Genomic DNA, 22,852 nt, shown 5'->3' with positions numbered 1-22,852 from the left:
CAGAATATATGAGAACTCTCTGTACTGTTTTTTCGATTTTCCTATAAATCCAAATCGGTTCTAAAAAATAAAGTACTTTTTAAACATCATTACTCAATTTGCTAGGTGAAAAGTACAGCCAGGCAGAGACAGAAGAAACAGGGAGACAAATTAGGAGGCTCCTGAAATAAACCAAGCAGAGAAGATGGTAACCAAAATGTCTATAGTAGAACTGACGAAAAGTGAACGAATTCTGAATATATTTAAAGGTAAAACCAACCGGATTTGATCACAGACACAGAAAATGGAGGGAAAAAGAGGCAGGATAGAGATTTCAAGGTTAACCACTACGACCTGAAAAATGTCGATGACAGAGGTGAAAGCATTTCAGACAGAGGGAACAGGACGGTGCAAAAGATCAAAGGTAGGAATTAGTCTGATGTATTTAAAAACAGAAAAGAGAGCCAGTGCAGCAAAAGCATATGGGGCAAGGAAGGGTTACAAAAGCAAGCAGAGGCCAGGTCAGATCTGCAAACTAGAGTGAAGAATCTCAACTTTATACTAAGTATAATGGGAAGCTAAGGGAAGATTTTAAGTAAAGAAACAAAACCTGATTTATAGTTTAAAATATCATTCTAGTTGCTAGGTGATGAGAGGTAAGAGAGGAAGCAGTGAGACTAGTAAAGAAGTCACTGCAGTAGACCAGGCAAGAAATGGTAGAGGCTGCTCGGACTGGGGTGTTAGTAGTCAAAGATATGTGATCAGATTCAGATTATTTTAAGACATAGAGTCAACAGGACTTGCTGATGTATGGAAATGGCAGAGTTGAGGAAAAGAAGAGAATCAAGATTAGCTCCTAGAGCTAATACCTACTGGTTTTTGAAATCTCCCAACAGTCTTACCACAGAGATTACTATTATTATCCCCATTTTACAGTTGAGAACACAAAACCAACTATAAATCTGTAGTACCAGCTTTATTCTGGGCAAGTATAATGGTAGTTTAGTGATACCCCAAATGACACTGAGTGAATTTTTCCTCTCTAACCAGAATTACTTTTTACCTACCTAGGACAGAAAATTGTTTTGAAAAACCCAAAGAATTTAAGGGAGAAATTCTTTTTTTTGACTTTTTTATCAGTCCTAAAAGAATGTCTGAAATTAAATCAGACATTCTCAGTATGTCTATACTGATGTCTATACTCAGTACTGACATCTCAAAGAAGTTTTGAAGTCAGAGCATTATTAGTATATATTCCTGTGGTAAAGAATTCTAAGTAGTGTCCATTACTTTAAGAAGTTTGTTGATTATTACTGATGTCTATACTCAGTACTGACATCTCAAAGAAGTTCTGAAGTCAGAGCATTATTAGTATATATTCCTGTGGTAAAGAATTCTAAGTAGTGTCCATTACTTTAAGAAGTTTGTTGATTATTTGAGGAGTCAAGAGAGACATACAAGTCTTGACCAGCAAAAACGTCTATAGAGTTGACCAGCATACTTCTATACAGACTCAGTCAGCAAACACCTACACAGCACTATTACAACCACAACCATTAGCCATCATATAAACTGAGAAGTAGACCAGTATGGTAAAAAGACCCGAAGTTAAGAGTCAGATGAACCTGAGAACACTTGAGCAGAGAACCTCTGCTACTAACAAACGGTAGTGCCCCGGATATGTGAAAATCTCTAGGTTCCAATTTTCATCTATAAAATAGGGATAATAATACTTACCTTACAAATCATTCTACGGATTAAGTGAGATAATGATGTGAAGCATCTAACATAGTGCTAGGCACATAGCAGGTGGTCAATATTTGGCAGTTTACAAATGGTATTTAATAGTATCTTATTATTACTACTTAGTAAATGTGAGAAGGATAACAGTAAAGCTGTTATAGATCAAATCAATCTGGAAATTAATTTTTTAAGATTCAAATTAATGTGGAAAGTTATTTTAATGTACTCTATTTTTGTTTCATTAAAAAATTTTATATATCTTTTTCCCAAATTCTGATACCCCTGAGAATCCAAAGAGCTCACAGTTACTACCAACTAGCCAAGCCAATTAATAGTAGTAATAGCAATGGTAGGTTTCATATTTGCCAATTCTGAACTAATAGCAGTACCTTCCTACAGCACAGCTTTTAGAGGGACTCTGCAGCACAGATAAGGATTCGCCAAGGCTTGGCAGGAAAAGTATGCCACACTTAACAGGCAATATCTGTCATGGGTAGGAAAGGGGAAGCATTCACACTTGGGTCAAATATTTTTAATTTTATAACTAGAGTATATATGTAGACTTCTAACATTAAGACAATAACAGTTCAGCAAAATACAGAATCTTTGAAAGCATGTTTTAGGTTATAGGTATAAATGATAAAATATATTTTGAGATTTCAGTCTGCAAGCTAATTTCTGATCTGAAAAGGGGTTATCCAAAATTAGAGATCCACCTTGAAGAAAATTTACTTGTACTTCAGTTACGTGTTACAACAAGGGAAACAAAGGGATTTTGAAACCAAGAGAACCAAACAGTGTTTATTCAGGCCATAATTCAAATTACTGACCTTCTAGCACTCACAAAAACTCCTTAAGAGTGCTGGGACTTGCACCCTAAGGATAAAATGAAAAATATCAATCAAGCATGTGAAAGCATAAAGCTATATTCTGTTGCTTTGTTTATATAAGTGCTGTACCAATGTTATATTTAAAATGAAGGCACCACATTAACACAGGTGGAAATTTGTCTACCCTGAAAATACATGGTCTATTTGAATTTGAATCAAGTCCACAAATTCATAAATAATTATACTTAATGTAAAGTGATTCCTAAGTTGACTTCCATAGGATTTGTGAGAAATCCAAGGTGAATGGAATAATGGTAACAGCTTTACAGAGATTTCAAAAAAATCCAATTATCCAGCAAAAGGAAAACAAAAAACATACCAAAAATCCAGTGTATCTATTAGTCCTACCCACATTCAGCTTCTCCAAGAAATAACAAAACTAATGGCACTGAATACACATGAAGTAAAAGAGTATCATTTTGCAACTAAAACAAAATAGATACTAGATACTTAGTAAGTATTTGTGGAATGAATAAGTCTTAATTTTATTTTATTTTTTTTGGCTGTGCTGGGTCTTCATTGCTGGGCAGGCTTTCTCAAGGTGTGGCAAGTGGGGGCTACTCTAGTTGCAGTGCATGGGCTTCTCACTGCAATGGCTGCTCTTACGGAACACGGGCGCAGGGCACACAGGCTTCAGCAGGTGTGGCGCGTGGACACAGCAGTTAGGGCTCCCGGGCTCTAGGGCACAGGGTCAGCAGTTGCGGTACACGGGCTTAATTGCTAAATGGCATGTGGGATCTTCTGGGAGCAGGAATTAAACCCATGTCTCCTGCACTGGCAGGTGAATTCTTTACCACTGAGCCACCAGGAAAGCCAATTTAATTTGTTTTACATGTTTATTCAACACAGTAGGACAAATCTAAGGTTCTAAGCCTGGAATATTATGGGATGACTCATGCATGACTTTGGAGATAAATAAGTCCTCTTATGAGCATTACAAGTCTGATAACCTCAACTATCAATTTTCAACTGACAATTCAGAAGAAAAGGAAAAATTAAAATTAAAAAGTTCACCAATTTCACTTATAGGTGAGCTCCCATCTATTATAAGAATTTTTATACAGGTTTACTAAGAAGACTGGAAAGTTAATTTAAACATCAGGTGACATTTACTGAGTATTCATCATATGTACTATGTTAAGTACTTTCCACGAATCATCTCAATTAATTAAGTAGTAAGCACTACTATTATCTCTGTTTTTAAAAGAAACTGAGGCTCAAGAGAGATTGAGAGTGATTACTAGAACCATATATACTTATTCATTCAACAAATATTAGTTAACACCTACTGCATGTCAGGCACTGTTCTAAACACTAGAAAATAGTAATGAATAAGACCAAGTCTCTACCTTCAGTAACAACTTATACTGTATGGGAGAAATAGAAAATAAACAAATAAGTAACATAATGTCCATGAGCTATAAGTATAATGAATAAAAGTATAATAAAACAGAATAAGGAAATAAAAGGACATGGACTGGAGGTGGGTACTCTTTTAGCTATAACTTTGCTACATTATTTCTCAAATATCAAAAGAGCAGAAGAGAAGAGGGAGACGAGAAGAGAATTACTGATAAAATGGATCCAGCAAAGGTAGTAAAAATTTACAGAAGTAGATTTAAATATTCTTGGAATATAGCAAGCTAAAGACACCTAATATACAACTTGCCCAGAAAACAATAATTAAAATATATAAAAATTGATATTCAGAAAGATTACCTTGGAGCCATCAAATACAAAAATTATATTCAGTGTAACATTTAAGAAGTCAGCAAAAATAGTCAATTTCTATATATTAAGGGGGAAGCTTAGTGAAATAAATTCATTGTTTGGAACAGTTCATTCCCAATAGTATAAATAAATTTTTTTTAAAGTTCACTGACTTGACTTATAGGTTTATGTCTTCCAGTAGAATATTTTTATATAAGTCTACCAAAAAAGATTAGAAAGTTAATGTTAGGTGACACTGCTTTCCATTAAAACACCAGCAAGGGAAGGGACCTAATATTTTTTGAGTACATACATTTTGTGTACTTTAAAATACCCAGTCTCATTTAATCCTCACAATAACCTTATAAAATAGGCATTACCCTTATCTCACAGATGGAGAAACAGATTTAGAAAGACTAATTTATCTCAGGACATACTGGAAGAGCTGGGGTTCTAACCCAGGCCTCTTTGACTACAAAAATCCTTACCTGATTTTTAATACTAAACTATAATGCCTCATCCTAAGACTGAAGACAATTATACTCCACAGATCAACTCATTATCATTTCTAGTTTATCAAGAAAATTAAAAATTTTATATATTATGTAATGACATCTTTCCAAGAAACTCAAGGAGCTTCTTTAAATGAAAGTTATCATGGATCTGAAGATTTTAAAGCAGGAAAGACAAACTATTGAAAACAAGAATTCACCTCTACTCCTTCCCCCAAATCCCTCTAAAACAGTCTGAAGGGATTTTTCAGAAGAGGCACATAAACCCAAAAGGTTAAAATGGAAAGGAGACAACAGCTACCAAGTTTTTGAAAAGTGGAAAACAGAGAAGTAATAACCAATGAAGCATACTCAAAAAACTGAACATCTAAGACCAGCAAGCAGAGAAACAAAAAATAAGACAGCTTTCAGAGAATCCCAGAAAGACTCAGGAACTTGAGAGTACCAGATGCTTCTGAAGTGGGGGTAACAGAGGGATTAAAAAAATGGAAATCAGTTGAAAATCTGTTTAAGCGACGTTAAGATCCCCAGCTAATCTCCCCTATCCTAAAGGAAGACTAAAAACTTATTCTCTTGAGGGAGAGATTGAATCCAAGGGAATCTGATGATACAAGGCTGAGGAGAGTTAGTGCTATGCTGAAAACAGAGGGATTTAGTAAAGTCTATGTATTGAATGATTAGACTATCCAGACCTCTCCCTCCCTTTGTTCCCAAAATATTGGCAGACAGGCTTACTACTGTAGGTGAAGACTAGAAGATTCTTCTCTAAAGAATCTATCCAGTCCATGAAAAAGCCTTAACGAGAATGACAACTGGCGGAGGTAAAGTGGTACTGAGTGTTTATCAACAGAACAGCCCTGCTAAGTCAACCCACAATGAAAGTCACCTGCCAGTTATGTCCCATCCAACTCACAAGCATTCATCAGCTTTTTAGTGCCTATTTCCATATATAGATGTGGCCAACATTTAAGTAAACTGAAATTAAAGACAGAGATCAAAACAAATAGGTAAAAGAAATTTATGAGAGAAAATATGAAAGAAAAAAAATATTTTTTAATTATCGTATCATTAGAAAAGAGAACATAGTGACCGTGAAAGAGCAAGATACTATTAAAAAAAAAAAAAAAAAAAGGAACTTTCAGAGAGCAAGAAAGTTACTAGAAATTTTAAACAGAAAAACTGAAGTGAAAAATTCCAGACAAGTAATGAAGGGTAAAATTAAAAAATAAAGAAAATAATACTTACAGAGCATTTACTATGTGCTAGGCTCTATCCTACGCATTTGCATTTATTATCTCATTTATTTACACCCTAAAACTCTATAAAATAGATATACTATTCTCACTATTTTACAACAGAAAAACTTACATCTAGAGTTTAGTTTTCCCAAAGTCACACAGCTAGTAAGATTCAAAATTCAGGAAGTCTACTTCTAAAATCCAGACTTTTAACTACTTTACTACAGTAGAAAAAGCAAACAAATGGAAATTGGGGATGAGAAAGATTGAAATTAAAGGATCAATCTAAGCATTCAATATCCAGAATAAGAGGTGATTCAAAAAAAGACAGAAAAATAAGAGAAATAATTCAAAAAATTTTCCAGAATTGAAGGATAGGAGTGACTAGAATAACAGGGGCCACTGAGTATACAACTCAATGGATAAAATAAAGACCCACAACCATGGAAAATACCTTGAAGTTTCAGAACTCTGACAGTTACTAAGAGCTTTCCAAGAGAAAAAGAGGGTCTGGAATTATAACAGCATTACTGGACTTCTCAAAAGCAATACTGTAAACCAACAGCCAATGAAGCAACATCTTCGAAATTCTCAAGGAAAATGACCTCCCACCTAGAAAACTTACCTTGCTAAACTGACATCAAGACAGTAGGAGGGTAGAATAAAGAAATTTTCAGTCTACCATGTAAGGTCTCAAAGACTTCCCAGGTGGCGCAGTGGTAAAGAATCCACGTGCAATGCAGGAGATGTGGGAGACATGGGCTTGATCCCTGGGTCAAGAAGATCCTCTGGAGGAGGAACCCACTCCAGTATGCTTGTCTGGACAATCCCATGGACAGAGGGGCCTGGAGGGTTACAGTCCACAGGGTTGCAAAGAGTTGGACAGAACTTGAGCATACACACACACGTGTACACGTGCGCGCACACACACACAAACGCACGCACACACACAAGGTCTTAACAACTCTACTTTCCACCCCACCCATATACCAAGAAGCTACTGGAGGATATACTTCAGCAAATTTGTAAATAAACCAAGAAAGGGGAAGATCAGAATGACAGTGAAGGGAGATCTTAGACACAGCAGTGTGTAACAAGCCTAGAGTCCCATCAGTTTCCAGATTAGTGTGGGAAGTAGAGGGTTCTAATAACAAAATTGACCAAATACTGATGACTTGATCATACTGACAGAAGAGTTTAGAAATGAGTCAATGATAGCTTTCAATAATTAAAAAATAATATGATAAAAATTATTCACTTAATCACATCCTTCCTTTCTTCTATGAAACACCTAACTCTGTCTGACAACTTCATTACTCTGGCAACATAAATACTGAGTTCCTAAAGGTAAAGTTATCCAAATACAGGCTGAAAGAATTCTCTATATTTTAATTTTTTTTCCAATTAGAACCATAAAAGTGAAATAAATGGAAGTCTTAGAAGATCTGCTAGCTATGTCCTATCAGGCAAGTCATGTGGCGTCTCTGAGCCTCATCTACAAAAACATATACAAAAAGTAAAATAACAGTATCTAACCCAAAGCTTTATATGTAGAATTAAAGAAAGAGATGTGAACATTCCCACCATAATGCCAAGCACATAGTAAGCACTCAGTGCATGTTTGTTAAGTGTGAACCACATTGACTGAACGAGGGTAAAACAGCACCTGGCAGACAGAGATCCCCTCTACCACACACCTTCTGTGTTGCTGTGTTTGTCGTCTGTGTTGATGGTTTGGTGAAGGTTATTTTCACAGGAGACATGTGGGGTGGTAAGGAGTTGGCAATGCTCTGCATGATGTTGCTCATCTTGGGACTGCCGCTCACAGGCACAGTGATCGTCTTTGAGACCGGAACAACAGCCTTTGGGACTTCCTTAAGGACAACAGGGGAGGAGCTAGAAGAGTTTGTTCGCCTTCGTTTTCTGGGTTTTTCATCTTCATCTGAACAGCTAACACCTGTAAGGCAATCACAACATTGTTACATTTTATAGCGATCTAACCTTGTATTTTATACCTCATTTTAAAATCATCATGTCATCAGTCATCCTTGACCTCTCCCTTTGCCTCATGCCCAATCAGACAGTTCTATCAATCTTCCCTTAGGGGAGCTATCTCTGAATGTCTTCCTGACTTTCTTTAACCCTACAGCCATGTTAGGCCTCCTTATCTCCTGCCTGTATTTCAGCAACAACCTCCTAAAAGGTGTACATGCTTCTAATTTCTCCACTTCCATTCTACCTTTCAACCTACTACAAGTTATAAAAATCTCACATCTAATCATGCCAGTGCCCTGCCTCAAATCTTTTAGTTTTACCTCCCTACAAGAAAAGGCACAAAAATCATTACTGTCTCATTCAAGGTCCCATATCTTTCTAAGAACACAATACCCTATTCCACCCACCCTATAATCCTTGCAAACTGACATGCTCACCATTCCCCAAAGCCAACTTATCACATACTCTATCCATGTAGAATCTTTATATACTCTCGTTCTTTGGGGAACACCACATACCATCAGTGACCTCTTCACCATCCAGTGATCATCATCCTGTAAGTTATTTCCTCAGTGAAGCCTTCCCTTACTCCAAGCAAAGCTAATCCATGTCTCCTCTGAGCTTGGAAAGCACTTCATACATTCTTTTCGGTATCACTGATCCCATGGCAATGTGGCAGTCAGTCTGCACATCTCCTGTTATTAAGGAGCTCTCAAAGGGCAACAACTCAGTCTTATTGGTTTGTTTCCCTGGTACAGTGCCTTGCACATATGAAGTTAGGAGAATGAATGACTATATCTCAAACTAATGCTGCCTGTGTGATTTCTGAGAATAAAGCAATAAACTTTCAGTTAATTCAAGCTATGTATTATATGAAATGCTTTCTTCATATTTGGGATTCACTTTCAACACTTAAAAAACAATTAAAAAATAGACCTCTACAGTTATTTTAAAAGACCATTTTGGCTAAATTCACAGAAATCAGGTATAATACTCCCAAAGTTTAAAATTTTTCTTTATGTACTAAAGCCTCAATTGTCTTATACTTAAGAAAAAAACTCAAATGAAAAACATAAAAGTTTGCAATATACATAGGAAATCTTTATAAAGCAGACATCCACAAAAGCACACAGCATGACTCATGGAATTGGTGATAAAACATAACTCCTTATACCTTCAAGTTTTAGACTCTAACCAAGACTGACAATGACCTAAAATTATTTCTGTCTAAAAGAGCAAAGTCCACCTCTAAAAGTTACAAAGAAATTAAGTTTATAACTATACTGAGAAAAACCAAAGTCAAATAGTAATGATCTCCAGTTAACACTAAAAGCAAATCAATACTGACATAACAAACATTGAAAGCAAAAAATGAACTGGACATCAAAGTGCTTCACAGGGTAGAATCAAAGGGTTAAAAACTGCAAACAAACCTCAAAAAATTACAGTCAACTAGAAATATGAAAGAAAGATGCTCTAGAATGCTTCACTGAAATTTAACAATTAGAAGACATGTTGCATAATTTTTAAAAACACTACAAAGACTACAATTATAGGAATAAACACTAAATAAATGACATAAGCACACTCTCTTAGTTTCTATTCACATTTGTATTCCATGAAAATCAGAACAAGTGAATACTTAAGAGGACAGCACTGTTTAAGGCAGATTCCCCACAGAAAACAAAAAAAAGAATACATAGTCAACCCCCGGAAATTATTAAAAAGCAATATATACCTAGTCATATGTAAAGAAAGGAATTCTTTACAATGTTCAAAAACTAACCACTGCTAGTAGCCGGTGGGCCAATGAATTAATCAGGAAGGCAGATCTAATCAGAGCCTATGCTGTAGCTTTTAGCCAAGATGGCCCTGATAACACTGAGAATATCACTTACTTTTGACATAAACAGTACTTCCACTTGGCAAGACAACTACATTGGAGGCAGGACTGGCAGGTCTTGGAGACTTAACCGTTGCTATGCTGCCACTTGGAACAGGGGTAGAGGTTGGGGTTGACGTGGTACTTGTGTAGGAATAGCAAACCACTACTGAAGGAACGATAAAAAAGTCTGCTGTTAACTTTCACCAAAACTGTCCACGCATACACAAAGACAACTTTTTTTTACTGCAGGCCAATTTTAACATTTTCATATAACCAGAAGTTAGCAGCCAATACTAGGAATTAGATCCACAGGTTAAAAAAATTAATAACCTTTCCTGAAAATCATCACTTAACTAGGTTTTCCCCAAGTATTTAGCAGCTGTCTACAGGTGGTACTGACAATAGAGAAGAGCACAGTTACAAAGAAACCAAGGTCAAAACTGAGAAAAATGAAAATCATTATTTATTCATGGCAGGAGTTGGACAAAAAGCATATACTTATTTTCTAATATTAATAGCAGTACCAATGATGGAGTGATGGATCATTTTTCCCTAACCACAGAAATTTCCAACTTAGCCCCCAGAGAGAACCAAGCTAAGTTTCTCTTATAAACAACTCACTAGTCACTTACCATCTAAACAATGCAATAATAACTAAGGTAATGACAACACGGTATTTTAACTGCTTGAATAACAGCAACAAGCAGGAATGAGTACCATGGATTATGCTAAATTCTTCCCATATATTATCACTAATCTCACAACACCACATCCTCATTTTAAGGATGAGGAACCCAAGGCTCACAGAAGCTAAAAGACTGGGTGGAGGTCACAAAGCAAGGAAATGACAAATGAGGACTCAAACCTAGATTAGAGCTATCAAAAATTCTATATTCTCTATATTCTTTCCACTGAATCAGCGAGGTGGTAAACAGAAAAGATAAAAGAGGGCAGAGAAGAAAGATATCTCTCCTGCAACAAAGAAAATAGGAATTCAATGAAGGCCAAGTTTGAACACTGATAACTGTCTCTCCCTAAATATAGCTTCCTTAGGTGTAAAACAGAGTCTGGCATGTAGGAAAGGAATGTTTCACTCTGTTCCACAATCCATAGTCAAAAAAAGATAATTCCCCAAAATAATCTGACAACTGCATTATTTTCAGGGTCATTTTCATATAACACCAAACTAAGCTACTGACGTCAACTCAAACATGCACTCTCAAATTTAATATTATTCTTGGTGACCTTAGGAGACTCCAAGGAATTTTAAAGCATCTGTCAATGACTAGATTAAATAACAATAAGAAAGCCTTCTCCATCAGCCATGTAACCCCTAACAGATTCAACACATTGCATGGAACAGAGAAGCAGCATATACCATTGATTCCAGAAGACAAAAACAGAACTTTATTTTCTAAAGTATCAGTTCAGCATCTTTCTCCAGCAGCTATTATAAATGACTTCTATTGCCTTATTAATTTTCTATGTCACCCATTAAGGCCTTTTATCCACTTCTAACAAGATAGGTTCCTATCAAAAAATTCATTCCAAGGCTTTTTGCAATTTTGTGATTAATGTAATTCACACTTTGAACAAAAGGGATATTTAATTTTGGCTGAGGCTAAAAACTTGGCAGTTTCTAGTTTCAGGACAAGAGTTATTCACTAGTTTCATAGCGTTTAAATACTGGGACAAAAACAGATGAAAAATAAGACAAGTTTTCTTGGAAGAATCCAAGAAGAGTCATCTCTGCACACTGACATACTTCTTTACTCACCTTCCTTGCTTCCTGTTTCCGCAGGCACCGGAAGAGACGCATTGTGCTGAACAGCCGCATTGGCAACAGCATTCGCTGTTACAGTGAAGGCAGTTTGGGGAACCAGCCGGGGCATCAGGGGTACCAATCGACGACCTTCAATGGACCATTCTGAGGAACTATTAGGTCCAGACATACTAAACAAAAAAGAAAATGCTGCTACAAGAGTTCTCGATTGCTAAAACTGAATCAAATACATATATTCAAATATAACTTTTTAAATTATCAAAAAGTACTCTGAGTCAACAGGAGAGGCTTTATTTTAAGCAAGATCGAAACTATGAATAAAAATCAGAATTTAAGGAATCTTACATACACTCAGGTTTTCGCACATTTTATTCCATAATCTGAATCTTATAATGAACATCTCTGAAACTGTGAAAAACTGTCCCATGCCTTGTAAATAAACATCAACGTTATTTTCATTAGTTTAAATCTGGTTGGTATTAAAGATGAAAACTAGTATTTCTACCAACTTTTAGAACTTAATGTTGTAATTAGGCTAAAAATGTAAGAATTACTCAATTTCAAAAATCAGACTTTCCTTAATAATTAAGGATGAAATTCACTGAATTTTTGCAAAATTATCCTAACTGCCTGCATGGCCAGAGGTTCTAAGGCTTTCAAACAAGGGAAACTGAGGCAGTAAACGAGGGAGACTAGGTACTGGGAGGTGTGAAGCTGCACATATCACTGCAGGTGTCACTGACAATGTGTTATATTATTATCCTTTCTATTAAAAAAAAAATAGACTGGATCTGAGGACACTGGAAGAAATCTGCCACTATTTTAATTTTACTTATTTATATCATTCTTCACTCTCAGAGATGTCTGAAGCAACTGAACTCTATTCCTTAGCAGACACTATTCTCAATTTTACTCTAAACTTGTTGAACAAATTTTATCCTAGGAGTCCAAACAGAGGTTGAAGCATGAAAAGACAGCTTTTCGCTTCCCTTTGCTTGGCTTCAATAAAGGCAGCAGTCTAACTAACAGTGACTGTCAAGGTTTAAAATTCACCCAGAATCAATCAATCAGTTTCTTCATTAAGTTGGAAATACTTCTGCACCTTTTTCAAAACCAAAGATTCTACAACCCAACCTAGAGTTGAAGATTCTGTGTATCCACTGATTCCTGGTAGAGTACACAAAAGCCCTTGTTAGTGGATAGTGGAAAAATGATGATGATGGTGATGATGATAGTTAACATCAATTAGCACTTAGTACATGTGATATATTGTTCTAAATATTTTGCCTGTATTAACTCATATAATTCTTTCAAGCCTATGAAATTGGTAGTATTATCATCTCCATTTTATAGATGGGAAAATTGAGTTACCAAGAGGTTAAATAACTTGCTTAGGGTCACACAGTTACTAAATAGCTCCTTTAACAAGCATATATCATGCTCTTGAATGAACTGCCACATCACAAGTAGAAGGTATAAAAATTTTCAAATGTGTTTCATGTCTAACTTTCGCCTTTGATTTATACTAACTAGACACTGTTGTCTAATCTACAAACTTTCAATGAATGAAACAAATTACAACTTGAGAAGAATTTACATTCAGCTAAGAAAAGAAATTCTAGGAGCTGATGAATCCAACTGAGTTACTGTGGGAAATCTGCAAATTCCCTATGGTTTAACACAGGCCTACCTAAGACACGGGAAAGAGGGATTCCTAAGACCCAGATAATCCTCACAAATCTGTTATCACGTAATCTCCAAGTTGACGCTAGTTTTGAAATAGAGAATGGTACAAACAAGAGAGACAGAAAAGGGCTAATACTGACTGTCAAAGGGACAAAATTCTAAAAGCTCTTCAGTATTTTCTTGGTTTACTCCTATCTTGCTACCATTTTACTAGAATGTCACTAATAAATTTGCTTGATGAAAGTTTACCACACAAATAAAATGATGTCTACACTTACCTGGTACACTGTTAAATAGTGGCAGAAATTATGGAAGATTAATAATTTAAGCACACGAATATATATGCTATTGAAAAGACAGAATCTGCAGTGCAAAAAACACGACTGCAATTTCTAAAAATATCTATAAATCTTCCAAATTTCTACTCACACAAACGTGCTCAATTTTTTTAAGTGAGTGAAAAATTACTCATCATGTTATAATTAGATTAAAAATGCCTATTTGCTTATTAAAGAGGATGTAAATATGCATTAGTTGCACAAATCATTTAAAAAGAATTTTACAGGTTTCTGTAAACATCTTATTCCATGGCTTCCCTGGGATTCCTAAGCTTCAGAGAACATTTCTTTATTTATACTAAATATAGCAAGAGGGGGGTGGAAACCTTGCTCCAAGCCCCTTTTCTGAGAAGTCTGACACTAGTAGAACTACCTTGGCCCTTGCATCCTTTGGTGTGCACGGCACCAGCACGAAATCCTCACAGAGAGACTCACACAGTATCCATGAACGTCTAGCTGATGGGGAAGGAGTTAAGAGATCAGTAATTCTGGATAGCTACTTTCTCTAGATACAATGCTGCCAAGAGTGGGCCAATTAAAAACTGTGAGGCCTCTTAACACTCCAGGCTTTAATACTATAATATTCTGACACGTTTCAAAACTGAATTAGAGTATCAAATAATAAAAACGTGTTATGGTTCAAGCAAGGCTTTTCTTTGATCCCAGACACTTGACTCCTTTTGTTTCCACCTCCTTTGTGCTCAATTTTCTTGGCTTTCTTTTCACCTTTCAAACATTCCTTCTGACCTAAGCTGCAGTTTTGAGTGGGGGAGGGAAGGGAGAGGAGAAAGGGAATGCAGTCAGTTCAGAAGCATTCCTCCTTTGGCTCAAGTTACTTTTTTCAGGCTCAGAGTATGAAACCCTCCTATAGATAATCTTTAGAACTAGGTTCTGTTGCTACAGAGGGCAAAGGAGACGGACAGAATGAGGGATCTATGTCTTCCTCAGCATTACCCACTCATTGCCCCTTGGGCTCCACAAGTAAATACAACATCTGGTCAAACTAAAACCACAATGTAAAATATTAAAACAGGAGTATGGAAAGGCCTGAGAAGCTTAAAATTATACACTGAAGTAAACGTTTTTCAAAAAATTAAATTCATGTATTAAAGAAATCAGAAAAGGAGAGAAAAAAAGAGGAAACAGGTAGGTAAAAGCCAACTCTCAATTATCCATGCTAATAGAGAGAGGAGGGAAAGGGAGAGGTCAAACAGATTAAAGAAACTCACATATTAACCAAAATACTTTGGCAAATACTTATAATTTCTTCCATCAAACCTTTTCCAGAACAACTAACAAGTAGTAAAATAACTAATTAAAATATTCACCTCCTCTCCCTTCCCACCCTCTGACTACTTTCAAGCAGCAAAATAGCTAAAGGGTGGGCAGTATTAGGAAGGGGAGGAGGAGAAGAGAAGGAAAAGCAAGGGGCTCGGTTAATTCGTAAATGAAGTATGTGCCCCTGAATAATTGAGAGCTTCAATTTTGAAATAAATACAAGAAAAAGCCTGAAATAATAATAACCTATTTGCATACCTGTAACTTGGTCTTTCACCCAAATATAAGGATAAATTCATTCTTTAAAGGGGAAAAAAGGAAAAGGAGACTAAATAAATGTTATCTTTAAGTATGAAACTGATGCATCAACTTATAACTAATTGTCCCACAATATTGTTCCAATGTTTTTAAGGTACTAATTTTGTCTCTAAGTGCCTCTGAATGCAAACTACTATTCACTACTTCATTATCTAGCACTTAAGTTTCCTATTACCAGTTCTCAAATTAGAATCTAGGCTCAGTTACTATTTTTAGAGTATCCCAATTTAAAAGTTTAGAGAAATTTAAAAGAAGGAGCACATTAATATTTAAATGTTTCAGCCATGTTGGCCTAACAATACTTAATGTCACTAGAGGAAAATTTCCAAATTTCTACAGTGCATAGATATCTACCACTGGAAAATCTCCAAATTCAAAAACTGCTTATCTTTCAAACTATGCAGTTAAAAAGGTAGCACCCCATTTTATCAGTCAAGTAAAATGAGGAACAGAGAAGTACAATATGAAGCTAATGGATCTTCAGGGTCAATACTAATACTGCCAATTGGGTTAAAAGCACTATTTATTACAGAATGGAAAGGTATCAAAATTTTTCTTTTAGCTTTACTTCATATTAAGACAAAAATAAAAAGCAAATGAATTACTCTATAACATACCTTATTTTATAAAATGTTCCTACCACCTTGCATTAACATTTAAAGGATAATTTCTGCTCTTTTTTATTTTTCAGGAGGCACTCTCTCCATACATACTCCATTAATGCTCAGTCCCTATCTTCTACCACCCTCCACCCCATCTATCAAATAGTTATAATGATTTGAAAGCAATTTGATAAAAATTCTTTATAATTTTAATCTTGTTGACTTTTCAAAGTAAATTAAAATATACTGTATTCATATTTCTTAAAACCAGGCTATATGTTAGAATCTTTTTTCTGAATCTCAAAATACATGAAATATGAGTCAAAAAATTTATAATGCCTATTTATAAGGCAATATGTATACATCAAATACTGTTACAAAGAACCTCTATGGGGCTGTCAAATTTGGGAAGCAGGGTACTTTGTTATTAAACTTTGTTTCAAGTAAAGGAATCACCTGCTAAACTGTGGAGGCCTTTAGGTACACAGAGATTACATTGTAACAGGATCTGACCTGAGTACTCAAAGCTTGCCTAACCAAATAAATGCAAAACATAACCAATAGAATAAACAGTTAACACAGCTATGGTTAGGATCCCTGAGTACAGAGATATTACTATCAAGATAAAAGACTCAGGAACCTCTACACAATAGGAAGACTGTTCCAAAACTATGGTACACTGCGTCATGAAAAGTCAGGGTGGTATGACTAATGGCTTACTTATGTGCAATTGTTGTTAACCGCTCATCGTTTACTGCTCTCCGAACTTCAGCACGGTGGCGTTCTGTTGAGATGCTATGAAAAAAAATAGCCATTATAGAACTCTGCCAAGCAGGCAGCTCTTCTCTATACTTCTATTAATGCTTAAGTCAACATTTTTTGTGGGAGAGGAGGGGAATTGATGTGTAAAAAAGATAAAGACAAGGGTCTAATATATATATATATATTCAAATGCTTTAATTAAAGTCATAGAAAAGGATTCAGACTGATTCTGTGTAATTGTAGAGAGAATTACAATTGTAGAGAGAATTTGTAACTAGATTCTAATTATAAATTACAAATTATAAATTTATACAAATTATACAAATTACAAATCACAGAAAGACAAATTCAGTTTGCTATGAAGTCATTAACGTCCAAAACTCAGAAAGATTAGCAGAGGTTCTGGTTATCTAAAAATACAAACCACTGAATGACTGCTAATCATGGTTACTGAGATTTTGGCCCTCAAAAGAAAGTCCTTTCTAAAGCTTAAGAGTCTAAAATTTTATGTTCAGTGAATATAATAAAGAAATGAAAGTGATAAGATAATGTTTCCTATAGCTATATGGTATGAAACTTGATACCAGGATATTACTCCTTTATTACTCAACACTGAAGCTATGTGTCTTCTGTACTATATCACGTCACCGCTACGGTAAAAATGTGCTTATGTTGATCCTGATTAAATATACGTAAGTTAAATCTAAACAACTAAAAAAAACAGGCTATACCAATTCCATTCATAAATACTCAATAAAATGAATACCACCCTTGAAACTGTAATCTTTATTGCTAAGCTAAATCTATACAATTGATTAAAATATTTAAGGTGCTTAAAAGCAGAATTTATGAGGCAATATAAACAAACAAAAAATATAAATTGTTAAGTATGAAGGCATTAAGACAGGATTTAATAACGTATCTACTTTACTGTTAATTGAACATAGGGGGAAAAAAATCTCTTCCCTATTTTCACTTTAAAAATAAGACAAAATGGTCTTGAATGTCGAAAGGAAATTTCAGTTAAAACAGAACTGAATTTTCTGAGAAAGCTCAAGATGTTAAGAATGGACCAAGGCAAAGTACCAAAGAACCCCTTTCACCAGATTTTTTTTAATGAAGTCCCACACTAGTGGGAAGCTGAAGGGATCAACTGTCCCTAATGCTGTGACTACATAATCACTACCCATTTCTATCAACTAAGACAACAACTGCCTAGTGTCTTCTTCTACACCCTAACAAACGTCACTTGGCCACCCTAGATCTTCATATCCAGTCACTGCCAGCTCTTCTTTCCTTTACCCAGGTTAAACATATTTCCCTTTTCCAACTGGCCCAAAGCTAAAAGAACCTGCCTTAAACCTCTTCTGATTAGATTACAGAATAAATGGTAAATTACATAATGTTCTGTAATGAAGCACACAACTGGGTTGGGATCTCTAAGTACCAACAACCTGAACACCTCTGTCTTCAGCCTAAGAGGGAGGAGTATCACAATACCTCAAAATGAAATTTCTAGAGTCATGTCTCACAAACTTTTATGGTAATTTACCTAAGAACTTTTGAGAGTTCTCCAAGAAGATCTTTCTTTTCCTTGGTGAGATCTCCCTGTGCCCGAAGTGCACTGATAACTCCAGCATATGCCTCCAATTCTAGAAGAAGAAAATTATTTTATCAAAATAGACCATCAATATTTTAATACTATGGCTATATACAGTGAAACTTCAGGGCAGGAAACCTAAAAATCAATATGCAAATATTTCATTAATGTCCTCTCAAAAATTTTATCTACTAACATACATTAAATGTGGCTTTTATAATCTTATTTTCTTTTTTACTGCCTCACAGAAGTCATTTGTGTAAAAGTTTAGGAAGAAAAGTCTAAATGTTTTGCTTTACATATCATCACTGAAGAACAGTCAACTTGGATGCTACCAACAACTGGGAATAGGTTCCCAGTGGTATAATAAGGCCGATAAGAGAAGTTCTTAGTATTATTGATAGGCAGCTTTACTGATAAAATTTTGAAATAATTCCTTAAGCGTGCCTAGGAATTCAACCTATATTCCATCTGTGAGTAGCGTGCAACTGAAAAACTACTAGATCAAGAGTCAAATGACCAGATTCTGGCTCCAGCACTGACATTAGTTGTGTGACCTTGGGTAAATCCTTTCTCATCTCTGATCCTAGTCTCTTTACCTAGTGTCCTAGAAGATACATTGAGGGTACCTTGAAGAAACCACCACCAAATTGAAACCACCAGCAAAATGACTAAGGCTTGATAAGCAAACATGAATTTTCGCTCTTACAGAAATCAGGACATAATACACTGAAACCTAATTCCAGACAGTTTCGTTTCACTAACTTTCCACAGCAACAACCATTATTTAATGAAACTGTTGTCCCTAGTAGTGGTTAAACTATAAAACCAAAAAGCCCTCAATGGCTCCCAATGAACCATGCCTGCTTCTCAGTGTACTTCCTCATGTACTACCTTTCTATAGTACCTCCAACAATGACTCTGGACTTGGCATGTGACTTGCTTTGGCCAATGGAACATCACATACATGATGCAAACAGCAGCCTTGCACACAGGGCCTTGTTCTCTTGGAACCTTAAGATCACCAAGCTGTGAAGAAGCACAGGATGAAAGGTCACATGGAGAGGGTGGCCCAGCCATCTTAGCTGAGCCCAACTAACCAGCTAAGCTACCAGCTGAATAGAGCCACATGAGCGAGCTCAGGCAAGATGAACAACCCATAGAATCATGAGAAATAATAAAATAGTTGTTTCAAACCATAAACACTATGAGACAAGTAGACCTGAACAAAACAAAATGACGGGACATAAGTATCCAGACTATAGCTATCTTCTTAATAGATCCAACTTACTACCAGTATTTGCCAATGCCTTAGCCAAATAACTAAGGCATGCATAGCTGCATTCAAGATACTACAATAACAGTAAAATAGTAGCCTCATTCAGTTCATATTATCCACAGTTCTGTCAAAAAAAAAAAAGAATTTATATAGAAGAGTGAGTTGACCATATTAAATAGACATGTCTTGTTCAACTGAATTATTCCATGTGTAAACATCCTGCATGTTCAATCTACACTGGATATTAGGTAGATGTTTCATGTGGTCCCTCTGGAAGGACAAAGTGCTTCCCTGGAAATATTTCGTTCTAAAAAACATACCTCGGCTTTTATCAGACCCCAAAGTAGAGTTCAGAAAGACACTGGGGATAACTTAAGAAATCACTATACTCTAAATGTTTATGCCTCACTGATCAAGTATTTTATTCAACAAATCAGTATTGAGTCCCATTATATATACACGAGATAGTATGCTAAACCCTGCCTTAAGAAGTTAACTCTAGAATAAAGTAACTGTGAAACAAGTCATCAGACAATTCTGATACAGTTTACAATACAGTGGCAAAGGCACAGAGGAAAAACATCATCTAGTCTAGAAGCATAAGCTTTACTCAGAAATAGAACTGTGCTCTAGGCAGGCAGGGGGAAATGCAAATATGCAAAAAGAACAGAGAGTAAATGAGCATATAATGTTTCATAAAGACGTTAAACTTCCAGTAATAGTCACTATTTTGAGAGTTTTATACTAGGAAAAGTAAAAATATGCCTGTACTTGGCTAGTCACTAATTCAAACCTAACTACTAACTGAACACTACTACTACTGCAAGGTACCAAGACGAATCTTCATATAAACAAAACAAGGTCCCTATCCTCAAAATGATTAAAATCCAACAAGGATGAAAATAGAAAAATAATTTGGGGCCAGACTAAGAAAAGCCACTATTTCCAGTCGAAAAAGTTTTTGATAGGACTCAGTGATTGATTAAATGTGGAAGGAATGGCAGACGGAAAATAACCAGATTTTTCAGTTTCCAAGATATTTGGGAGAATGACAATACCATAAAAAGAAATGGAGAGGTCAGAGAGAAGTGATTTGAGGAAAAGGTTCACTTTTGGCCTGTGAAATTTATGGTGATCAAAATTTCACTATTTCACAGTATTTTTTAGAAAGTGAAATTAACTAAAGACAAAGATTTTTGACATCTCAAGTCTTATTCCAAGTATAACTAAAAAGTCACGGATAGAAGAGGTAGCAACCGCACAGAAAACTGTGTAACTCAGAACACAGTTCTCACAGGTACACAACCCAAGGCACACTTTCCCTTCATTCAATGAGAAATTCACTCACTGTAAAGAACATCTGCTAGCTTCCCAACCTCATTCACATTTGTGGATTTCCATTTTGATGAGAATCCTAAGATTCTGACAAATATCAAGCTCAGTTGAATTTCTGGTATTATTTTTGATACCATTCTATTACAGTGTTAACTTTAATGACACTTAAGTATAATGAAATAATTACCACATGAAAAACCACAGAAAACAAAAGATCTGCTGAACTATTTTAATAAAGCCTCAACCCATTCCATTTAAACAAACCTGCCATTCAATATGAATACTGTATTTCATAAAGCCCCATGTTAGAGTTATATAGAGATAGAAATTCTCTATCCCAATTTCTATGTGGGCTTCTCTTGTGGCTCAGACAGTAAAGAATCTGCCTGTCAGGCAGGAGACCCGAGTTTGATCCCTGAGTCGGGAAGATCCCCTGGAGAAGGAAATGGCAACCCACTCCAGTATTCTTGCCTGGAGAATCCCAAGGAATGATGAGCCTGGTGGGCTACACAACTGAGCAACAAACATTTTCACAAGTAAAATATAAATGTTTAGCATCTTATGTTAAAATAATGTATAACTGTTTTAAAAGAATCTTTTAAAAGCTAATCCTTAAAATATTTTAAGCTAATTCTTAAACACAGTACCTTCTCTAAACTCTGGACCTAGAGCTAGGGTCTGAAAGCAGTTCAAAGGTTTCACTGTTATGATAATGAGCCAAGGAGGAAGTCATTCTGCAAATCACTATCAAAGCTCACCTCTCAAAAGAAGGATCACTGAAGATGACATTACCCTACAGGAAGGCTGTTCTCTTCAATACAGAAGCAGCTCTTCAGCAACATTACCTACACAGCTCTGACTAAAATTAAGGATAAATTTAACACTTAAAGCTTACAATTTTTATATTTAAACATAATCTCTTGATTTGAGGTCCTAAAAGCCCAGAAACTAAAGCAACTGACTGCAGTTGTGATCTGAACAGATCACAATAACTCTGTAACTATTTCAGCTATGAAATAAATACAAATCCAACTTTATAACTGGTAGCTAGCAAGTTAGACCAATTGCCTATCAGTGTATAGAAAACCTTGAATGGATAGTAAAAATTTAACTTATAAGGTTAAATTTTAAAAAGACAAAATAAAGGAATAATTGACCAAAAAAAATCAAGGGACTAAAGTACAATGCTAAGAAATAGTTTAAAATATAGAAATCTTCATGGTAGCCCCAAGGGAAAATAAAAAGGGCAAAGGTTATTAGCAGCTAAGGCCAGACTAGCTATGATTCAGATTTATCCACAGGAATTTCCAACAAAGATTTCTTGTGAAGAAATGATTCAAATAATAATAATAAATGAAAATAATAATAAATGCAATAAATAAATGTCTGAAAGCAACTGCTTTAAAATGCCATATACTCAGATGTCGGACACTGTGATAGCCCCATTTTGTATATACTTAACCCACAAACTTATGAGGCAGATATTATTACCTTCATTTACAAAAGTATCAATAGATTTAGGGAGAGTAAACAACTTGTTTTAGGATGTCAGTCATGAGTAACAGGACCAAGATCCTAAATCTATGTGAATTCAAAGTCCTCACTTTCCCCTTCAAAATCACAGATATCTAAATAATTGCTATCCTCTGCCAAAACACTTAATGTTCTTTTCCAAATTATTTTTTTCATTTATTGAGCCCTTACTATGTGCTGGTCTGAGACTACAGTGGTAAATAAGACAAAAATGTCTTCCTTGAATCTTAGAGTCTAAGGCTACATTTCTCAACCAAGGATTCTCATTTGAATCACAGAATACAGAAAATGATTTGAGTAATTTTTTCTCAATTTTCCCAAAGATAATACATAACATACCATTCTAGATGCAGGAAGAAAAGTTGGTTTATTACATACAATGAAGG

General features: G+C 35.4%; 1 protein-coding gene across 13 annotated transcripts in view; it reads right to left on the bottom strand.

The window, feature by feature from the left end:
• The window catches only part of EMSY (EMSY transcriptional repressor, BRCA2 interacting), an 80,498-nt gene that overhangs the window by 54,323 nt on the left and 3,323 nt on the right, over window positions 1-22,852 (bottom strand). For 6 of the 13 annotated variants that reach the window (XM_061150837.1, XM_061150808.1, XM_061150728.1 and 3 more), the window contains exons 3-8: window positions 18,272-18,371; window positions 16,678-16,752; window positions 15,296-15,337; window positions 11,730-11,905; window positions 9,966-10,118; window positions 7,770-8,029 (exon numbers count right to left, since the gene is read on the bottom strand). In XM_061150837.1, the coding sequence (XP_061006820.1) occupies window positions 7,770-8,029; window positions 9,966-10,118; window positions 11,730-11,905; window positions 15,296-15,337; window positions 16,678-16,752; window positions 18,272-18,371 (806 nt within the window). Of the gene's footprint in view, window positions 1-7,769; window positions 8,030-9,965; window positions 10,119-11,729; window positions 11,906-15,295; window positions 15,338-16,677; window positions 16,753-18,271; window positions 18,372-19,226; window positions 19,349-22,852 lie in introns of all 13 variants that reach the window. The other 7 variants (XM_061150789.1, XM_061150818.1, XM_061150752.1 and 4 more) reach the window with 5 other exon arrangements.

This window comes from Dama dama, chromosome 1 (assembly GCF_033118175.1).
Source record: "Dama dama isolate Ldn47 chromosome 1, ASM3311817v1, whole genome shotgun sequence".
Taxonomy (NCBI): Eukaryota; Metazoa; Chordata; class Mammalia; order Artiodactyla; family Cervidae; genus Dama; species Dama dama.
Note: the sequence above shows the minus strand (reverse complement) of the source record. Positions and strands in the feature narration are given on the sequence as shown.